The sequence below is a fragment of the Seriola aureovittata genome, chromosome 14, assembly GCF_021018895.1.
Source record: "Seriola aureovittata isolate HTS-2021-v1 ecotype China chromosome 14, ASM2101889v1, whole genome shotgun sequence".
Taxonomy (NCBI): Eukaryota; Metazoa; Chordata; class Actinopteri; order Carangiformes; family Carangidae; genus Seriola; species Seriola aureovittata.
The window spans coordinates 14,744,618-14,761,939 of record NC_079377.1 but is presented as its reverse complement, the minus strand read 5'-3'; the positions used below and the strand labels follow the sequence as shown (position 1 = coordinate 14,761,939).

Sequence of the window (17,322 nt, the reverse complement as noted above, 5' to 3'; positions counted from 1 at the left end):
ACTTCAACAATGACTACTATGTCACATGAAAAAAACATGCACTTATAAAGACATGCTTGTCTTTCAGTTTTACTTGATGAATGTGTTTATCACATCTCATCTCAAATATTTACCTGTACCCTGAAAGAATTAAAGCCAGGTAACAATACACTTTTTAATCTTATGAATAATAATGAATCAGATCTACTAAATGAACTAAATGGCATGAACCCAAAAATGAGATAACAAGGATATTTTTTGTATTTTTCATGTGTGTCTTTTTCCTTAGACTGTATTTCTAGCAGCTGTGGGCACTGAAGGGTCTATAAACCAGCGTTACTTAAAAAAAATGAGCATCAGGCAAGTTTTTGTTTGACTCCACCGCTATCTGAGCTTCAGAGATATGGTCTGGAGGAGAAAAAAAGAAACTTGAAAATGAATTTAAAAAATAAATAAACAGCTTAAAAGATTGTTTGATCTTAAGTTTTTTGTTTTTGAAATCTGATTTCTTCCCAGGCTTCCTGTGCGCTGTGGAACAAAAATGTCAGTCAAGGAGACAAGGGGCTGATGCAAACGGGCCTGGGCCAAAAGAGTGAATTGGAGGGGGTGTGGGGGTGGATACGTATGTGTGTGTGTGAGTGTGTGTGTGTTTGGAGGAGGAGGGAAGGGGTGGTGAGGGGTGGGGGACAGGGTGAGGGGGGGGGTTGCTATGAAAACAGCCACAAGGACAGACTGAGCATGATCAAAGGCCTAGTGATGCTCTGCAAACGCAACTGGAGGAAAAAAAAATACCCCAAAAAGAAAAAAGAAAAAAAAATCATTAAAAAGGGGCCAAAACAAGACAGTCAATTTCAACCAGAACGAAGAATAAAAATGTGTTCAAAGTGAAGCCATGGGAGCAACGAGGGCCTTGACTGCAGCCAGATAAATCAAGACAAGCTGATGAGGAGCAGAGCGGTGGAGCGAGGGAACGAACGGCAGCAGAGGACAAAGGCTCAGCTTACCCAGCTCTGTTATCATTTGTATGTTGGTTCCACTTTTTTTTTCCTGACTGAGTGAAACCAATGGCAGTAGTTTGCCAGTTTTAGCTAATGGCGATGAGACAGTGCAGAGAGGGGGAGAAACGGTGTCGTTATTGAAACAGTTTCAAAGACTGCAATAAAGGCATTTCGCTGTCTCAGACTACTCGTGTCAACTCCAGATTTACTCCAAGACATTCATGGTTGTCCGGTATCTAAAAGTAAAGCACCCTGGATTAGAGTGCACAACAGACACAAAGCCAGAGCTGTCACTGTGCTATACCTCTACCACAACAATAAATTATTTCATGGTAAGACAGTGAAAGGGATAAACAAGGTCTTATCCATAAACACACCTACTTTGCACGCCACGCAAACAAAATCGATCATGCAACTCAGATGAGGTGTGTTTTTATGTTTCAACTTGACTTTAATCTGCTCCTGGCACTGTAAACTGAACATATGACAATGTAATTACAGAATATGGTTCCAGTGAGACATGCAGCCACTCTCTCCTCTCTATGCTCTTACTCCTTCCTTTCCTAAAAGACAATGTTATCACATCTAGTGTTGCTGTAGCTGTGAAATTCGTTAGCTAAGAGCGTGCAGAGGCACAACACTAGAGCTTCTAGTGTTTGAGTCCAGGCCAGAAAACAGTGACTCCATTATGGAAAGCATCTAGTTTTGATAACTGCCTATGCAGTCGGTGGTCTAATAGGAGAGCCCCTCTGCAGGTAATGGCTGGCCTGGTTACAAGTAACATTAGGTAGCTCCTTTCTCTTCCTGGCCTTTTCTTAGCTGGTCTCATGCTCCATTGCTCCCTAATTGGGTCAGGGGAGACAGAGTAGCCAGTCTCTAGTGCTTTAGAAGGCCCCTTAGAGATCTGAAAGTTTCATGAGTCCCCACCACCAGTGGGAATACAGCCCCTGCCATTGTTATTAATAAATGGACCCATTTTGCAACCAAGGCAGTTTTTTTCCCTCAACCTTTTCACTCTCTTTCCTTTTCTCCCTCTCTCACCCTCTCCATCAGGCCCGGTTTCTCTTGTGCATTAGTGGACAAATTGCATGAGATGCAGCTATAGTCCTAAAAATGCCCCTGTGACAGGTTCAAGTGACAGTAGTCCACATTGTCTTCAGCGCAAAGATGTGTTCTAGGCCTTGCAACTAACATTATCACCACTTGACAAATACTAGCCAGAATCAATAATTCACATACGAATATGAACTTGAGTTGGGCAAAGCTACCAACAACATGAAAGTGAACAAAAATTCCACACCACGCATTCCTCAAGTCCATTTGACCTTGAATTAGTTGGAACTTTTGGTAGCAGCATGATGTTTAAGTCTTGGATTATCAGCTCTATGTGTCCATGTCTGCAAATGAATAATGAGTTGATCTGAGGTAATTGGGTATGACATGCAACTTTTGCATTCGAGGTAGGTGGAAACAGTTTTACCTAGTTCTGTGATGATGGGGATGTTGGATCCGGTGGTGACGGAAGCCTGGCGAACAAAGCCATGTACTGGACTGCTGTCTGGAGATGACCTGTCCATTCCAGGAGGCGTGAAACCTGAACACCACAGGAAATACAGATAAAAAGATACAACAGGGTGTCATTAAGAGATTTCCTTCGCCCTACAAATGAAGACAACCTTTTAAAGGGTATAAAATGGGGGAAGAGTTATAATGTCTTCCTTTCATGATGTTTGAGACTCATTAAAACATGCAAGTGCCCATGGCTGTATCTCTGTATCTGTCAAGAGGGTAGGTCTGTATATAGACAGTAGGGATATGTCCCCAGCCATATTTTAGGAGGACAGAACTTTCCCTACTAATATTTGAGTGAACTTGTTTGGAGTGAAGTGATATTAGATAATTCCAATTTCCCCTCCAAGATGCTACATTTCGAAGACTAACTGATTTAGACATCCTAGCATTTGATTGACTGAAAGGGCGGGGGCCATTTGAAAGCTCACATCATTTGAGAATATCACAATGATAACTAACGTCACCATAAAAATGTCAAATGACAACTGACTGATGTTTTTTGATGTTTTTATGCCTTACATGACATTTTTTGACATTTTATGACTTACTATATTATGACATTTCATACCTTACGATACTAAGACGTTCTGCGACATTTTTATACCTCACTATACTGTGAGGTGTTCTGACGTTTTATGCCTTGATATAAAATTACTTTTTAAAAATTTTTATACCACTATTCTATTAAGTTTTATGCCTTACTATAATATGACGTTTTTTGACGTTTTTATGCATTAATATAATATAATGTTTTTTGAGGTTTTATGCCTTACTATAATATGACGTTTTTTGACGTTTTTATGCATTAATATAATCTAACGTTTTTTGAGGTTTTATGCCTTACTATAATATCACGTTTTTATACCTTACTATACTGTGATGTATTTTGACGTTTTATGCCTTACTATAATAACACGTTTTTATGCCTTACTATACTATGACGTATTTTGACGTTTTATGCCTTACTATAATAACACGTTTTTATGCCTTACTATACTATGACGTGTTTTGACGTTTTTATGCCTTATTATACTATGACGTTTTTTGACGTTTTATGGTTTACTATAATAACACGTTTTTATGCCTTACTATACTATGACGTATTTTGACGTTTTATGCCTTACTATAATAACACGTTTTTATGCCTTACTATACTATGACGTTTTTTGACGTTTTTATGCCTTATTATACTATGACGTTTTTTGACGTTTTATGGTCTTTTTTGACATTTTATGCATTACTATACTATGACGTTTTTTGACATTTAATGCCTTACTATAATATCACGTTTTTATGCCTTACTATACTATGATGTTTTTATGCCTTACTATACTATGACGTTTTTTGACGTTTTATGCCTTACTATACAATGGCGTTTTTTGACATTTTAAGCCTTACTATTCTATGACGTTTTTATGCCTTACTATACTATGACGTTTTTGACATTTTATTCCTTACTATACTGTGACTTTTTTATCCCTTACTATACTATGACGTTTTTTGATGTTTTTCTGCCTTTAAATAATATGACCTTTTTTTTTTACATTTTATGCCTTACAGTACTATGACGTTTGACGTTTTCATGCCTTAAAATAATATAATGTTTTTTGACATTTTATGCCTTACTATACTATGACGTTTTTATGCATTACTATACTATGACGTTTTTTGACATTTTATGCCTTACTATAATATCACGTTTTTATGCCTTACTATACTATGACGTATTTTGACGTTTTATGCCTTACTATAATAACACGTTTTTATGCCTTACTATACTATGACGTTTTTTGAAGTTTTTATGGTCTTTTTTGACATTTTATGCCTTACTATACTATGACGTTTTTATGCATTACTATACTATGACGTTTTTTGACATTTTATGCCTTACTATAATATCACGTTTTTATGCCTTACTATACTATGATGTTTTTATGCCTTACTATACTATGATGTTTTTTGACGTTTTATGCCTTACTATACTATGGCGTTTTTTGACATTTTAAGCCTTACTATTCTATGAAGTTTTTATGCCTTACTATACTATGACGTTTTTGACATTTTATTCCTTACTATACTGTGACTTTTTTATCCCTTACTATACTATGACGTTTTTTTTTATGTTTTTCTGCCTTTAAATAATATGACCTTTTTTTTTACATTTTATGCCTTACAGTACTATGACGTTTGACGTTTTCATGCCTTAAAATAATATAATGTTTTTTGACATTTTATGCCTTACTATACTATGACGTTTTTATCCCTTACTATACTATGACGTATTTTGACGATTTTATGCCTTATTATATTATGACATGCCATGCTTTATTATACTATGACATTTTTTGACATTTTCATGCCTTAAAATAATATGATGTTTTTTTGACATTTTATGCCTTACTATACTGTGACATTTTTATGCCTTACTATACTATGAAGTTTTTTGACGTTTTCATGCCTTAAAAAATGTGACGTTTTCTGAATTTTTATACATTACTATATTATGACGTTTTTATGTCTTACTATACTATGACGTTTTTTGAGATTTTATGCCTTACTGAATTATGACGTTTTCATGCCTTAATATACTATGGAGTTTTTTGACGGTTTTATGCCTTAAAATAATATGATGTTTTTTTGACATTTTATGCCTTACTATAATGTGACATTTTTATGCCTTGCTATACTATGACGTTTTTTGACGTTTTTATGCCTTAAAATAATGTGACGTTTTTTGAATTTTTATACATTACTATATTATGACGTTTTAATGCCTTACTATACAATGACGTTTTTTGACGTTTTCATGCCTTACTATACTGTGACGTTTTTATGCCTTATTAAACTATGACATTTTTTCACGTTTTTATGCATTATTATACTATAACGTTTTTTGATGTTTTTCTGCCTTTAAATAATATGACCTTTTTTTTTTACATTTTATGCCTTACAGTACTATGACGTTTGACGTTTTCATGCCTTAAAATAATATAATGTTTTTTGACATTTTATGCCTTACTATACTATGACGTTTTTATGCATTACTATACTATGACGTTTTTTGACATTTTATGCCTTACTATAATATCACGTTTTTATGCCTTACTATACTATGACGTATTTTGACGTTTTATGCCTTACTATAATAACACGTTTTTATGCCTTACTATACTATGACGTTTTTTGAAGTTTTTATGGTCTTTTTTGACATTTTATGCCTTACTATACTATGACGTTTTTATGCATTACTATACTATGACGTTTTTTGACATTTTATGCCTTACTATAATATCACGTTTTTATGCCTTACTATACTATGATGTTTTTATGCCTTACTATACTATGATGTTTTTTGACGTTTTATGCCTTACTATACTATGGCGTTTTTTGACATTTTAAGCCTTACTATTCTATGAAGTTTTTATGCCTTACTATACTATGACGTTTTTGACATTTTATTCCTTACTATACTGTGACTTTTTTATCCCTTACTATACTATGACGTTTTTTTTTATGTTTTTCTGCCTTTAAATAATATGACCTTTTTTTTTACATTTTATGCCTTACAGTACTATGACGTTTGACGTTTTCATGCCTTAAAATAATATAATGTTTTTTGACATTTTATGCCTTACTATACTATGACGTTTTTATCCCTTACTATACTATGACGTATTTTGACGATTTTATGCCTTATTATATTATGACATGCCATGCTTTATTATACTATGACATTTTTTGACATTTTCATGCCTTAAAATAATATGATGTTTTTTTGACATTTTATGCCTTACTATACTGTGACATTTTTATGCCTTACTATACTATGAAGTTTTTTGACGTTTTCATGCCTTAAAAAATGTGACGTTTTCTGAATTTTTATACATTACTATATTATGACGTTTTTATGTCTTACTATACTATGACGTTTTTTGAGATTTTATGCCTTACTGAATTATGACGTTTTCATGCCTTAATATACTATGGAGTTTTTTGACGGTTTTATGCCTTAAAATAATATGATGTTTTTTTGACATTTTATGCCTTACTATAATGTGACATTTTTATGCCTTGCTATACTATGACGTTTTTTGACGTTTTTATGCCTTAAAATAATGTGACGTTTTTTGAATTTTTATACATTACTATATTATGACGTTTTAATGCCTTACTATACAATGACGTTTTTTGACGTTTTCATGCCTTACTATACTGTGACGTTTTTATGCCTTATTAAACTATGACATTTTTTCACGTTTTTATGCATTATTATACTATAACGTTTTTTGATGTTTTATGCCTTACTATACTATGGCGTTTTTTGACATTTTATGCCTTACTATACAATGACGTTTTTATGCATTACTATACTATGACGTTTTTATGCCTTACTTTACTATGACGTTTTTGACATTTTATTCCTTACTATACTGTGACTTTTTTATGCATTACGATACTATGACGATTTTTGATGTTTTTCTGCCTTTAAATAATATGACCTTTTTTTTTTACATTTTATGCCTTACGGTACTATGACGTTTGACGTTTTCATGCCTTAAAATAATATAATATTTTTTGACATTTTATGCCTTACTATACTATGACGTTTTTATGCCTTACTATACTATGACATTTTTTGACATTTTTATGCCTTATTTTATTATGACATGTCATGCTTTATTATACTATGACATTTTTTGACGTTTTCATGCCTTAAAATACCATGACATGTCATGCTTTATTATACTAAGACATTTTTCTACATTTTCATGCCTCAAAATACTATGACAATTTTCGACGTTTTCATGCCTTAAAATACTATGACGTTTTTTGAAATTTTTAAGCCTTAAAATAATATAATGTTTTTTTACATTTTATGCCTTACTATACTGTGACGTATTATGCCTTACAATACTATGACTTTTTTTGATATTTTTATGCCTCAATATAATATGACTTTTTTTGACATTTTACGCCTTACCATACCATAACATTTTTAATGCCTTATGACGTTTTCATTGCTAACTACAATGAGGAAATTGTAATGGGGCTACACTGTAGGAGAATGGTTAGCACAGGTGCCTACGAGTCACAAGGTTGTGGGTTCAAACCCAATCCTTCCATTTTTTGTCGGTTTTTATGCCTTATTATATTATGACATGTCATGCTTTATTATACTATTACGTTTTTATACCCTGAAATAATAAGACGTTTTTTGACATTTTAGGACTTACTATACCTTAAAGTTTTTAATGCCTTATGACGTTCATAGATTACCACAATGAGGAAAATGTTATGGTGCTACACCATAGGAGAGTGGTTAAAACAGGTGCCTAAGAGTCAGAAAGTTCAAATCCAGTCCTGCCATTTTTTGTCGGTTTTTATGCCTTATTATATTATGACATGTCTTGCTTTATTGGACAATGACATTTTCATGCCTTAAAATAATATGACGTTTTTTGACTTTTTATGCCTTACTATAATAAGATGTTTTTTGACATTTTATGCCTTATTATACCGTAACGTTTTTAGTGCCTTATGACGTTTTCATTGGTCACTACGATGAGGAACCTATTTTTATTACTACTGTTTTTATGCCTTGAAATAATATGACGTTTTTTGACATTTTACGCCTTAAAATAATATAATGTTTTTTGACATTTTATGCCTTACTATACTATGACGTTTTTTGACATTTTATGCCTTACTATACTGACGTTTTATGCCTTATAATACTATGAAGTTTTTTGATGGTTTAATGCCTTAAAATAATATGACGTTTTTTGACATTTTATGCCATACTATACTATGACTTTTTTTGATGTTTTTATGCCTTAAAATAATATGGCGTTTTTTGATATTTTATGCCATACTATACTATGACGTTTTTTGACGTTTTTATGACTTACTATAATATGACGTTTTTTTTATTTTTATGCCTTACTATACTGTGACGTTTTTATGCCTCATGACGTTCATATGTTACCACAATGAGGATGAAATTATCGTGCTACACCATAGGAGAGTGGTTAAAACAAGTGCCTAAGAGTCGGAAGGTTGTGGGTTCAAATCCAGTCCTGCCGCTTTTTGTCGGTTTTTATGCCTTATTATATTATGACATGTCTTGCTTTATTGGACAATGACATTTTTTGACATTTTCATGCCTTAAAATAATATGACGTTTTTTGACTTTTTATGCCTTACTATATTAAGATGTTTTTTGACATTTTATGCCTTACTATACCGTAACGTTTTTAGTGCCTTATGATGTTTTCATTGGTCAATATGATGAGGAAACTATTATTATTACTACTGTTTTTATGCCTTAAAATAATAAGACGTTTTTTGACGTTTTTACGCCTTGAAATAATATGACGTTTTTTGACATTTTATGCCATACTATACTATGACTTTTTTTGATGTTTTTATGCCTTAAAATAATATGGCGTTTTTTGATATTTTATGCCATACTATACTATGACGTTTTTTGACGTTTTTATGCCTTAATATAATAAGATGTTTTTTGACATTTTATGCCTTACTATACTGTGACGTTTTTATGCCTTACTATACTATGACGTTTTTTGATGTTTTTATGCCTCAAAATAATATGACGTTTTTTGACATTTTATGCCTTACTATACTGTGACGTTTTGTGCCTTACAAAACTATGAAGTTTTTTGATGGTTTAATGCCTTAAAATAATATGACGTTTTTTGACATTTTATGCCATACTATACTATGACTTTTTTTTATGTTTTTATGCCTTAAAATAATATGGCGTTTTTTGATATTTTATGCCATACTATACTATGACGTTTTTTGAAGTTTTTATGCCTTACTATAATATGACGTTTTTTTAATTTTTATGCCTTACTATACTGTGACGTTTTCATGCCTCATGACGTTCATATGTTACCACAATGAGGATGACATTATCGTGCTACACCATAGCAGGGTGGTTAAAACAAGTGCCTAAGAGTCGGAAGGTTGTGGGTTCAAATCCAGTCCTGCCGCTTTTTGTCGGTTTTTATGCCTTATTATATTATGACATGTCTTGCTTTATTGGACAATGACATTTTTTGACATTTTCATGCCTTAAAATAATATGACGTTTTTTGACTTTTTATGCCTTACTATATTAAGATGTTTTTTGACATTTTATGCCTTACTATACCGTAACGTTTTTAGTGCCTTATGATGTTTTCATTGGTCAATATGATGAGGAAACTATTATTATTACTACTGTTTTTATGCCTTAAAATAATAAGACGTTTTTTGACGTTTTTACGCCTTGAAATAATATGACGTTTTTTGACATTTTATGCCATACTATACTATGACTTTTTTTGATGTTTTTATGCCTTAAAATAATATGGCGTTTTTTGATATTTTATGCCATACTATACTATGACGTTTTTTGACATTTTTATGCCTTAATATAATATGACGTTTTTTGACATTTTATGCCTTACTATACTGTGACGTTTTTATGCCTTACTATACTATGACGTTTTTTGATGTTTTTATGCCTCAAAATAATGACGTTTTTTGACATTTTATGCCTTACTATACTGTGACGTTTTTATGCCTTACTATACTATGACGTTTTTTGACATTTTTATGCCATACTATACTATGACTTTTTTTTGATGTTTTTATGCCTTAAAATAATATGACCTTTTTTGCCATTTTATGCCATACTATACTATGACATTTTTTTTATGTTTTTATGCCTTAAAATAATATGACCTTTTTTGCCATTTTATGCCATACTATATTGTGATGTTTTATGCCTTACAATACTATGACGTTTTTTGACATTTTTATGCCTTAATATAATATGACGTTTTTTGATATTTTATGCCTTACTATACTGTGACGTTTTTATGCCATACTATACTATGACTTTTTTTGATGTTTTTATGCCTTAAAATAATATGACGTTTTTTGACATTTTATGCCTTACTATACTGTGACGTTTTTCGACGTTTTTATGCCTTACTATAATATGACGGTTTTTTTAATTTTTATGCCTTACTATACTGTGACGTTTTTATGCCTTACTATACTATGACGTTTTTTGACATTTTTATGCCTTACTACAATATGACGTTTTTTGAATTTTTATGCCTTCTATAGTGTGACGTTTTTATGCCTTACTATACTATGACGTTTTTTGATGTGTTTATACCTTAAAATAATATGACGTTTTTTGACATTTTATGCCATACTATACTATGACATTTTTTTACGTTTTTATGCCTTAAAATAATATGACGTTTTTTGACATTTTATGCCTTACTATACTGTTATGTTTTATGCCTTACAATACTATGACGTTTTTTGACATTTTTATGCCTTAATATAATATGACGTTTTTTGACATTTTATGCCTTACTATACTGTGACGTTTTTATGCCATACTATACTATGACGTTTTTTGACCTTTTTATTCCTTAAAATAATATGACGTTTTTTGACATTTTATGCCTTACTATACTGTGACGTTTTTATGTTTTTATGCCTTAAAATAATATGACCTTTTTTGACATTTTATGCCTTACTATACTGTGACGTTTTTATGCCTTAATATACTATGATGTTTTTTGACATTTTTATGCCTTAATATAATATGACATTTTTTGCCTTACTATATTGTAACGTTTTTATTCCTTACTATACTATGACTTTTTTTGATGTTTTTATGCCTTAAAAAAATATGACGTTTTTTGACATTTTGTGTCATACTATACTATGACATTTTTTGACGTTTTTATGCCTTAAAATAATATGACGTTTTTTTGACTTTTTATGCCTAACTATACTGTGACCTTTTTATGCCTTTTTTTGATGTTTTTGTGCCTTAAAATAATGTTTTTTGACTTTTTATGCCTTTCTATACTATGAAGTTTTTATGCCATACTGTACTATGACGTTTTTTGACATTTTATGGTTTACTATACTGTGACGTTTTTATGCCTTACTAAACTATGACGTTTTTTGACGTTTTTATGCCTTAAAATAATATGACGTTTTTTAACATTTTATGCCTTAATATAATATGACGTTTTTACGCCTTAAAATAATATAATTTTTTGAACATTTTATGCCTGACTATACTATGACGTTTTTTGACATTTATATGCCTTACTTATAATATGACATTTTTTGAATTTTTATGCCTTACTATACTGTGACGTTTTTATGCTTTACTATACTATGACGTTTTTTGACATTTTTATGCCTTACTATAATATGACGTTTTTTGATGTTTTTATGCCTTAAAATAATGACGTTTTTTGACATTTTATGCAATACTATACTATGACTTTTTTTGACGTTTTTATGCCTTAAAATAATATGACGTTTTTTGACATTTTGTGCCTTACTATACTGTGATGTTTTATGCCTTACAATACTATGACGTTTTTTGACATTTTTAAGCCTTAATATAATATGACGTTTTTTGACATTTTATGCCTTACTATACTGTGACGTTTTTATGCCTTACTATACTATGACCTTTTTTGATGTTTTTATGCCTTAAAATAATATGAAGTTTTTTGACTTTTTATGCCTCACTATACTGTGACGTTTTTTGACATTTTATGCCTTACTATACCGTAACGTTTTCGATGCCTTATGGCTACACTGTAGGAGAATGGTTAGAACAGGTGCCTAAGAGTCAGAGATTTTGGGTTCAAACCCAGTCCTGCCATTTTTTTTGTCAGTTTTTATACCTTATTATATTATGACGTCATGTTTTATTATACTATGATGTTTTTATGCCTTACAATAATATGACGTGTTTTGACATTTTATGCCTTAATATACCATAATGTTTTTAATGCCTTATTACATTTTCATACGTTACCACAATGAGGAAACCATTATGGTGCTACACCGTAGGAGAGTGGTTAGAACTGGTGCCTAAGAGTCAAAAGGTCATGGGTTCAAATCGAGGCCTGACTTTTTTTGGCGGTTTTTATGCCTTAATACATTATGACATGTCATGCTTTATTATACTATGAGATTTTTTGACATTTTTATGCCTTAATATAATATGACGTTTTTTGACATTTTATGCCTTACTATACTGTGATGTTTTATGCCTTACAATACTATGACGTTTTTTGACATTTTTATGCCTTCATATAATATGAAGTTTTTTTACATTTTATGCCTTAGTATACTGTGACGTTTTTATGCCTTACTATACTATGATGTTTTTTGACATTTTTATGCATTACTATGATATGACGTTTTTTGAATTTTTATGCCTTACTATACTGTGATGTTTTTATGCCTTACAATACTATGACATTTTTTGACGTTTTTACGCCTTAAAATAATATGACGTTTTTTGACATTTTATGCCATACTATACTATGACTTTTTTTGATGTTTTTATACCTTAAAATAATATGGCGTTTTTTGATATTTTATGCCATACTATACTATGACGTTTTTCGACGTTTTTATGCCTTACTATAATATGACGTTTTTTGAATTTTTATGCCTTACTATACTGTGACGTTTTATGCCTTACAATACTATGAAGTTTTTTGATGTTTTTATGCCTTAAAATAATATGACGTTTTTTGCCATTTTATGCCTTATAATACTATGACGTTTTTTGACATTTTTATGCCTTAATATAATATTTCGTTTTTTGACATTTTATGCCTTACTATACTGTGACGTTTTTATGCCATACAATACTATGACGTTTTTTGATGTTTTAATGCCTTAAAATAATATGACGTTTTTTGACATTTTATGCCATAATATACTATGACTTTTTTTGACCTTTTTATGCCTTAAAATAATATGACGTTTTTTGACATTTTATGCCTTACTATACTGTGATGTTTTATGCCTTACAATACTATGACGTTTTTTGACATTTTTATGCCCTACTATAATATGACGTGTTGTTGAATGTTGACATTTTATGCCTTACTATACTGTGACGTTTTTTATGCCTTACTATACTATGATGTTTTTTGATGTTTTTATGACTTAAAAAAAATATGACGTGGGGCGTCGTGTGGCGTAGTGGTCTAAGCAGGTGCCCCATGTGTAGAGGCTACAGTCCTTGCTGCAGTTGGCCCCGGTTCGAGTCCCGCATCGGACGGCCTTTACTGCATGTCATTCCCCCTCTCTCTGCCTCCCCATTTCCTGTCTCTCTCCACTATCCTGTCCAATAAAGGCACAAAAGCCCCAAAAAATATACTTTAAAAAAAAAAAAAATATGACGTTTTTTGACATTTTGTGCCATACTATACTATGACGTTTTTTGATGTTTTAATGCCTTAAAATAATATGACGTTTTTTGACATTTTATGCCATAATATACTATGAATTTTTTGACCTTTTTATGCCTTAAAATAATATGACGTTTTTTGACTTTTTATGCCTTACTATATTAAGATGTTTTTTGACATTTTATGCCTTACTATACCGTAACGTTTTTAGTGCCTTATGATGTTTTCATTGGTCAATATGATGAGGAAACTATTATTATTACTACTGTTTTTATGCCTTAAAATAATAAGACGTTTTTTGACGTTTTTACGCCTTGAAATAATATGACGTTTTTTGACATTTTATGCCATACTATACTATGACTTTTTTTGATGTTTTTATGCCTTAAAATAATATGGCGTTTTTTGATATTTTATGCCATACTATACTATGACGTTTTTTGACATTTTTATGCCTTAATATAATATGACGTTTTTTGACATTTTATGCCTTACTATACTGTGACGTTTTTATGCCTTACTATACTATGACGTTTTTTGATGTTTTTATGCCTCAAAATAATATGACGTTTTTTGACATTTTATGCCTTACTATACTGTGACGTTTTTATGCCTTACTATACTATGACGTTTTTTGACATTTTTATGCCATACTATACTATGACTTTTTTTTTATGTTTTTATGCCTTAAAATAATATGACCTTTTTTGCCATTTTATGCCATACTATACTATGACTTTTTTTTAATGTTTTTATGCCTTAAAATAATATGACCTTTTTTGCCATTTTATGCCATACTATATTGTGATGTTTTATGCCTTACAATACTATGACGTTTTTTGACATTTTTATGCCTTAATATAATATGACGTTTTTTGATATTTTATGCCTTACTATACTGTGACGTTTTTATGCCATACTATACTATGACTTTTTTTGATGTTTTTATGCCTTAAAATAATATGACGTTTTTTGACATTTTATGCCTTACTATACTGTGACGTTTTTCGACGTTTTTATGCCTTACTATAATATGACGTTTTTTTTTATTTTTATGCCTTACTATACTGTGACGTTTTTATGCCTTACTATACTATGACGTTTTTTGACATTTTTATGCCTTACTACAATATGACGTTTTTTGAATTTTTATGCCTTCTATAGTGTGACGTTTTTATGCCTTACTATACTATGACGTTTTTTGATGTGTTTATACCTTAAAATAATATGATGTTTTTTGACATTTTATGCCATACTATACTATGACATTTTTTTACGTTTTTATGCCTTAAAATAATATGACGTTTTTTGACATTTTATGCCTTACTATACTGTTATGTTTTATGCCTTACAATACTATGACGTTTTTTGACATTTTTATGCCTTAATATAATATGACGTTTGTTGACATTTTATGCCTTACTATACTGTGACGTTTTTTATGCCTTACTATACTATGATGTTTTTTGATGTTTTTATGACTTAAAATAATATGACGTTTTTTGACATTTTGTGCCATACTATACTATGACGTTTTTTGATGTTTTAATGCCTTAAAATAATATGACGTTTTTTGACATTTTATGCATTACTATACTGTGATATTTTATGCCTTACAATATTATGACGTTTTCTGACATTTTTATGCCCTACTATAACATGACGTTTGTTGACATTTTACGCCTTACTATACTGTGACGTTTTTTATGCCTTACTATACTATGATGTTTTTTGACGTTTTTATGCCTTAATATAATATGACGTTTTTTGACATTTTATGCCTTACTATACTGTGACGTTTTTATGCCATACTATACTTTGACCTTTTTTTTATGTTTTTATGCATTAAAATAATATGACGTTTTTTGACTTTTTATGCCTTACTATACTGTGACGTTTTTATGCCATACAATACTATGACGTTTTTTGATGTTTTAATGCCTTAAAATAATATGACGTTTTTTGACATTTTATGCCATAATATACTATGACTTTTTTTGACCTTTTTATGCCTTAAAATAATATGACGTTTTTTGACATTTTATGCCTTACTATACTGTGATGTTTTATGCCTTACAATACTATGACGTTTTTTGACATTTTTATGCCCTACTATAATATGACGTGTTGTTGAATGTTGACATTTTATGCCTTACTATACTGTGACGTTTTTTATGCCTTACTATACTATGATGTTTTTTGATGTTTTTATGACTTAAAAAAAATATGACGTGGGGCGTCGTGTGGCGTAGTGGTCTAAGCAGGTGCCCCATGTGTAGAGGCTACAGTCCTTGCTGCAGTTGGCCCCGGTTCGAGTCCCGCATCGGACGGCCTTTACTGCATGTCATTCCCCCTCTCTCTGCCTCTCCATTTCCTGTCTCTCTCCACTATCCTGTCCAATAAAGGCACAAAAGCCCAAAAAAATATACTTTAAAAAAAAATAAAAAATATGACGTTTTTTGACATTTTGTGCCATACAATACTATGACGTTTTTCGATGTTTTAATGCCTTAAAATAATATGACGTTTTTTGACATTTTATGCCATACTATACTATGACTTTTTTTTACCTTTTTATGCCTTAAAATAATATGACGTTTTTTTCCATTTTATGCCTTACTATACTGTGACGTTTTTATGCCTTAATATAATATGACGTTTTTTGACATTTTATGCCTTACTATACTGTGACGTTTTTATGCCTTATTATACTATGACGTTTTTTGACATTTTTATGCCTTAATATAATATGAAGTTTTTTGACATTTTATGCCTTACTATACTGTGACGTTTTTATGCCATACTATACTATGACGTTTTTTGATGTTTTATTCCTTAAAATAATATGACGTTTTTTGACATTTTATGCCTTAAAATAATATGACGTGTTTTGACATTTTATGCCTTACTATACTGTGACGTTTTTATGCCTTACAATAATATGACCTTTTTTGCCATTTTATGCCTTACTATACTGTGACGTTTTATGCCTTACAATACTATGACTTTTTTTATGTTTTTATGCCTTAAAAAAATATGACGTTTGTTGACATTTTATGCCATAATATACTATGACATTTTTTGACGTTTTTATGCCTTAAAATAATATGACGTTTTTTGCCATTTTGTGCCATACTATACTATGACATTTTTTGACGTTTTTATGCCTTAAAATAATATGACGTTTTTTGCCATTTTGTGCCATACTATACTATGACATTTTTTGACGTTTTTATGCCTTAAAATAACATGACGTTTTTTGCCATTTTATGCCTTACTATACTGTGACTTTTTTATGCCATACTATACTATGACGTTTTTTGACGTTTTTACGCCTTAAAATAATATAATGTTTTTTGACATTTTATGCCATACCATACTATGACGCTTTTTGAATTTTTATGCCATACTATACTATGATGTTTTTTGACGTTTTTACTCCTTAAAATAATATAATGTTTTTTGACATTTTATGCCATACCATACAATGACGTTTTTTGAAT

The 17,322-nt window shown here is 30.8% G+C and overlaps 1 protein-coding gene across 17 annotated transcripts in view; it reads right to left on the bottom strand.

Annotated features, from left to right (window-relative positions):
* The window catches only part of LOC130181198 (calcium-activated potassium channel subunit alpha-1), a 153,366-nt gene that overhangs the window by 12,860 nt on the left and 123,184 nt on the right, over window positions 1-17,322 (bottom strand). For 13 of the 17 annotated variants that reach the window (XM_056395106.1, XM_056395093.1, XM_056395094.1 and 10 more), the window contains one exon: window positions 2,458-2,571. In XM_056395106.1, the coding sequence (XP_056251081.1) occupies window positions 2,458-2,571 (114 nt within the window). Of the gene's footprint in view, window positions 1-983; window positions 1,068-2,457; window positions 2,572-17,322 lie in introns of all 17 variants that reach the window. The other 4 variants (XM_056395103.1, XM_056395110.1, XM_056395109.1 and 1 more) reach the window with 1 other exon arrangement.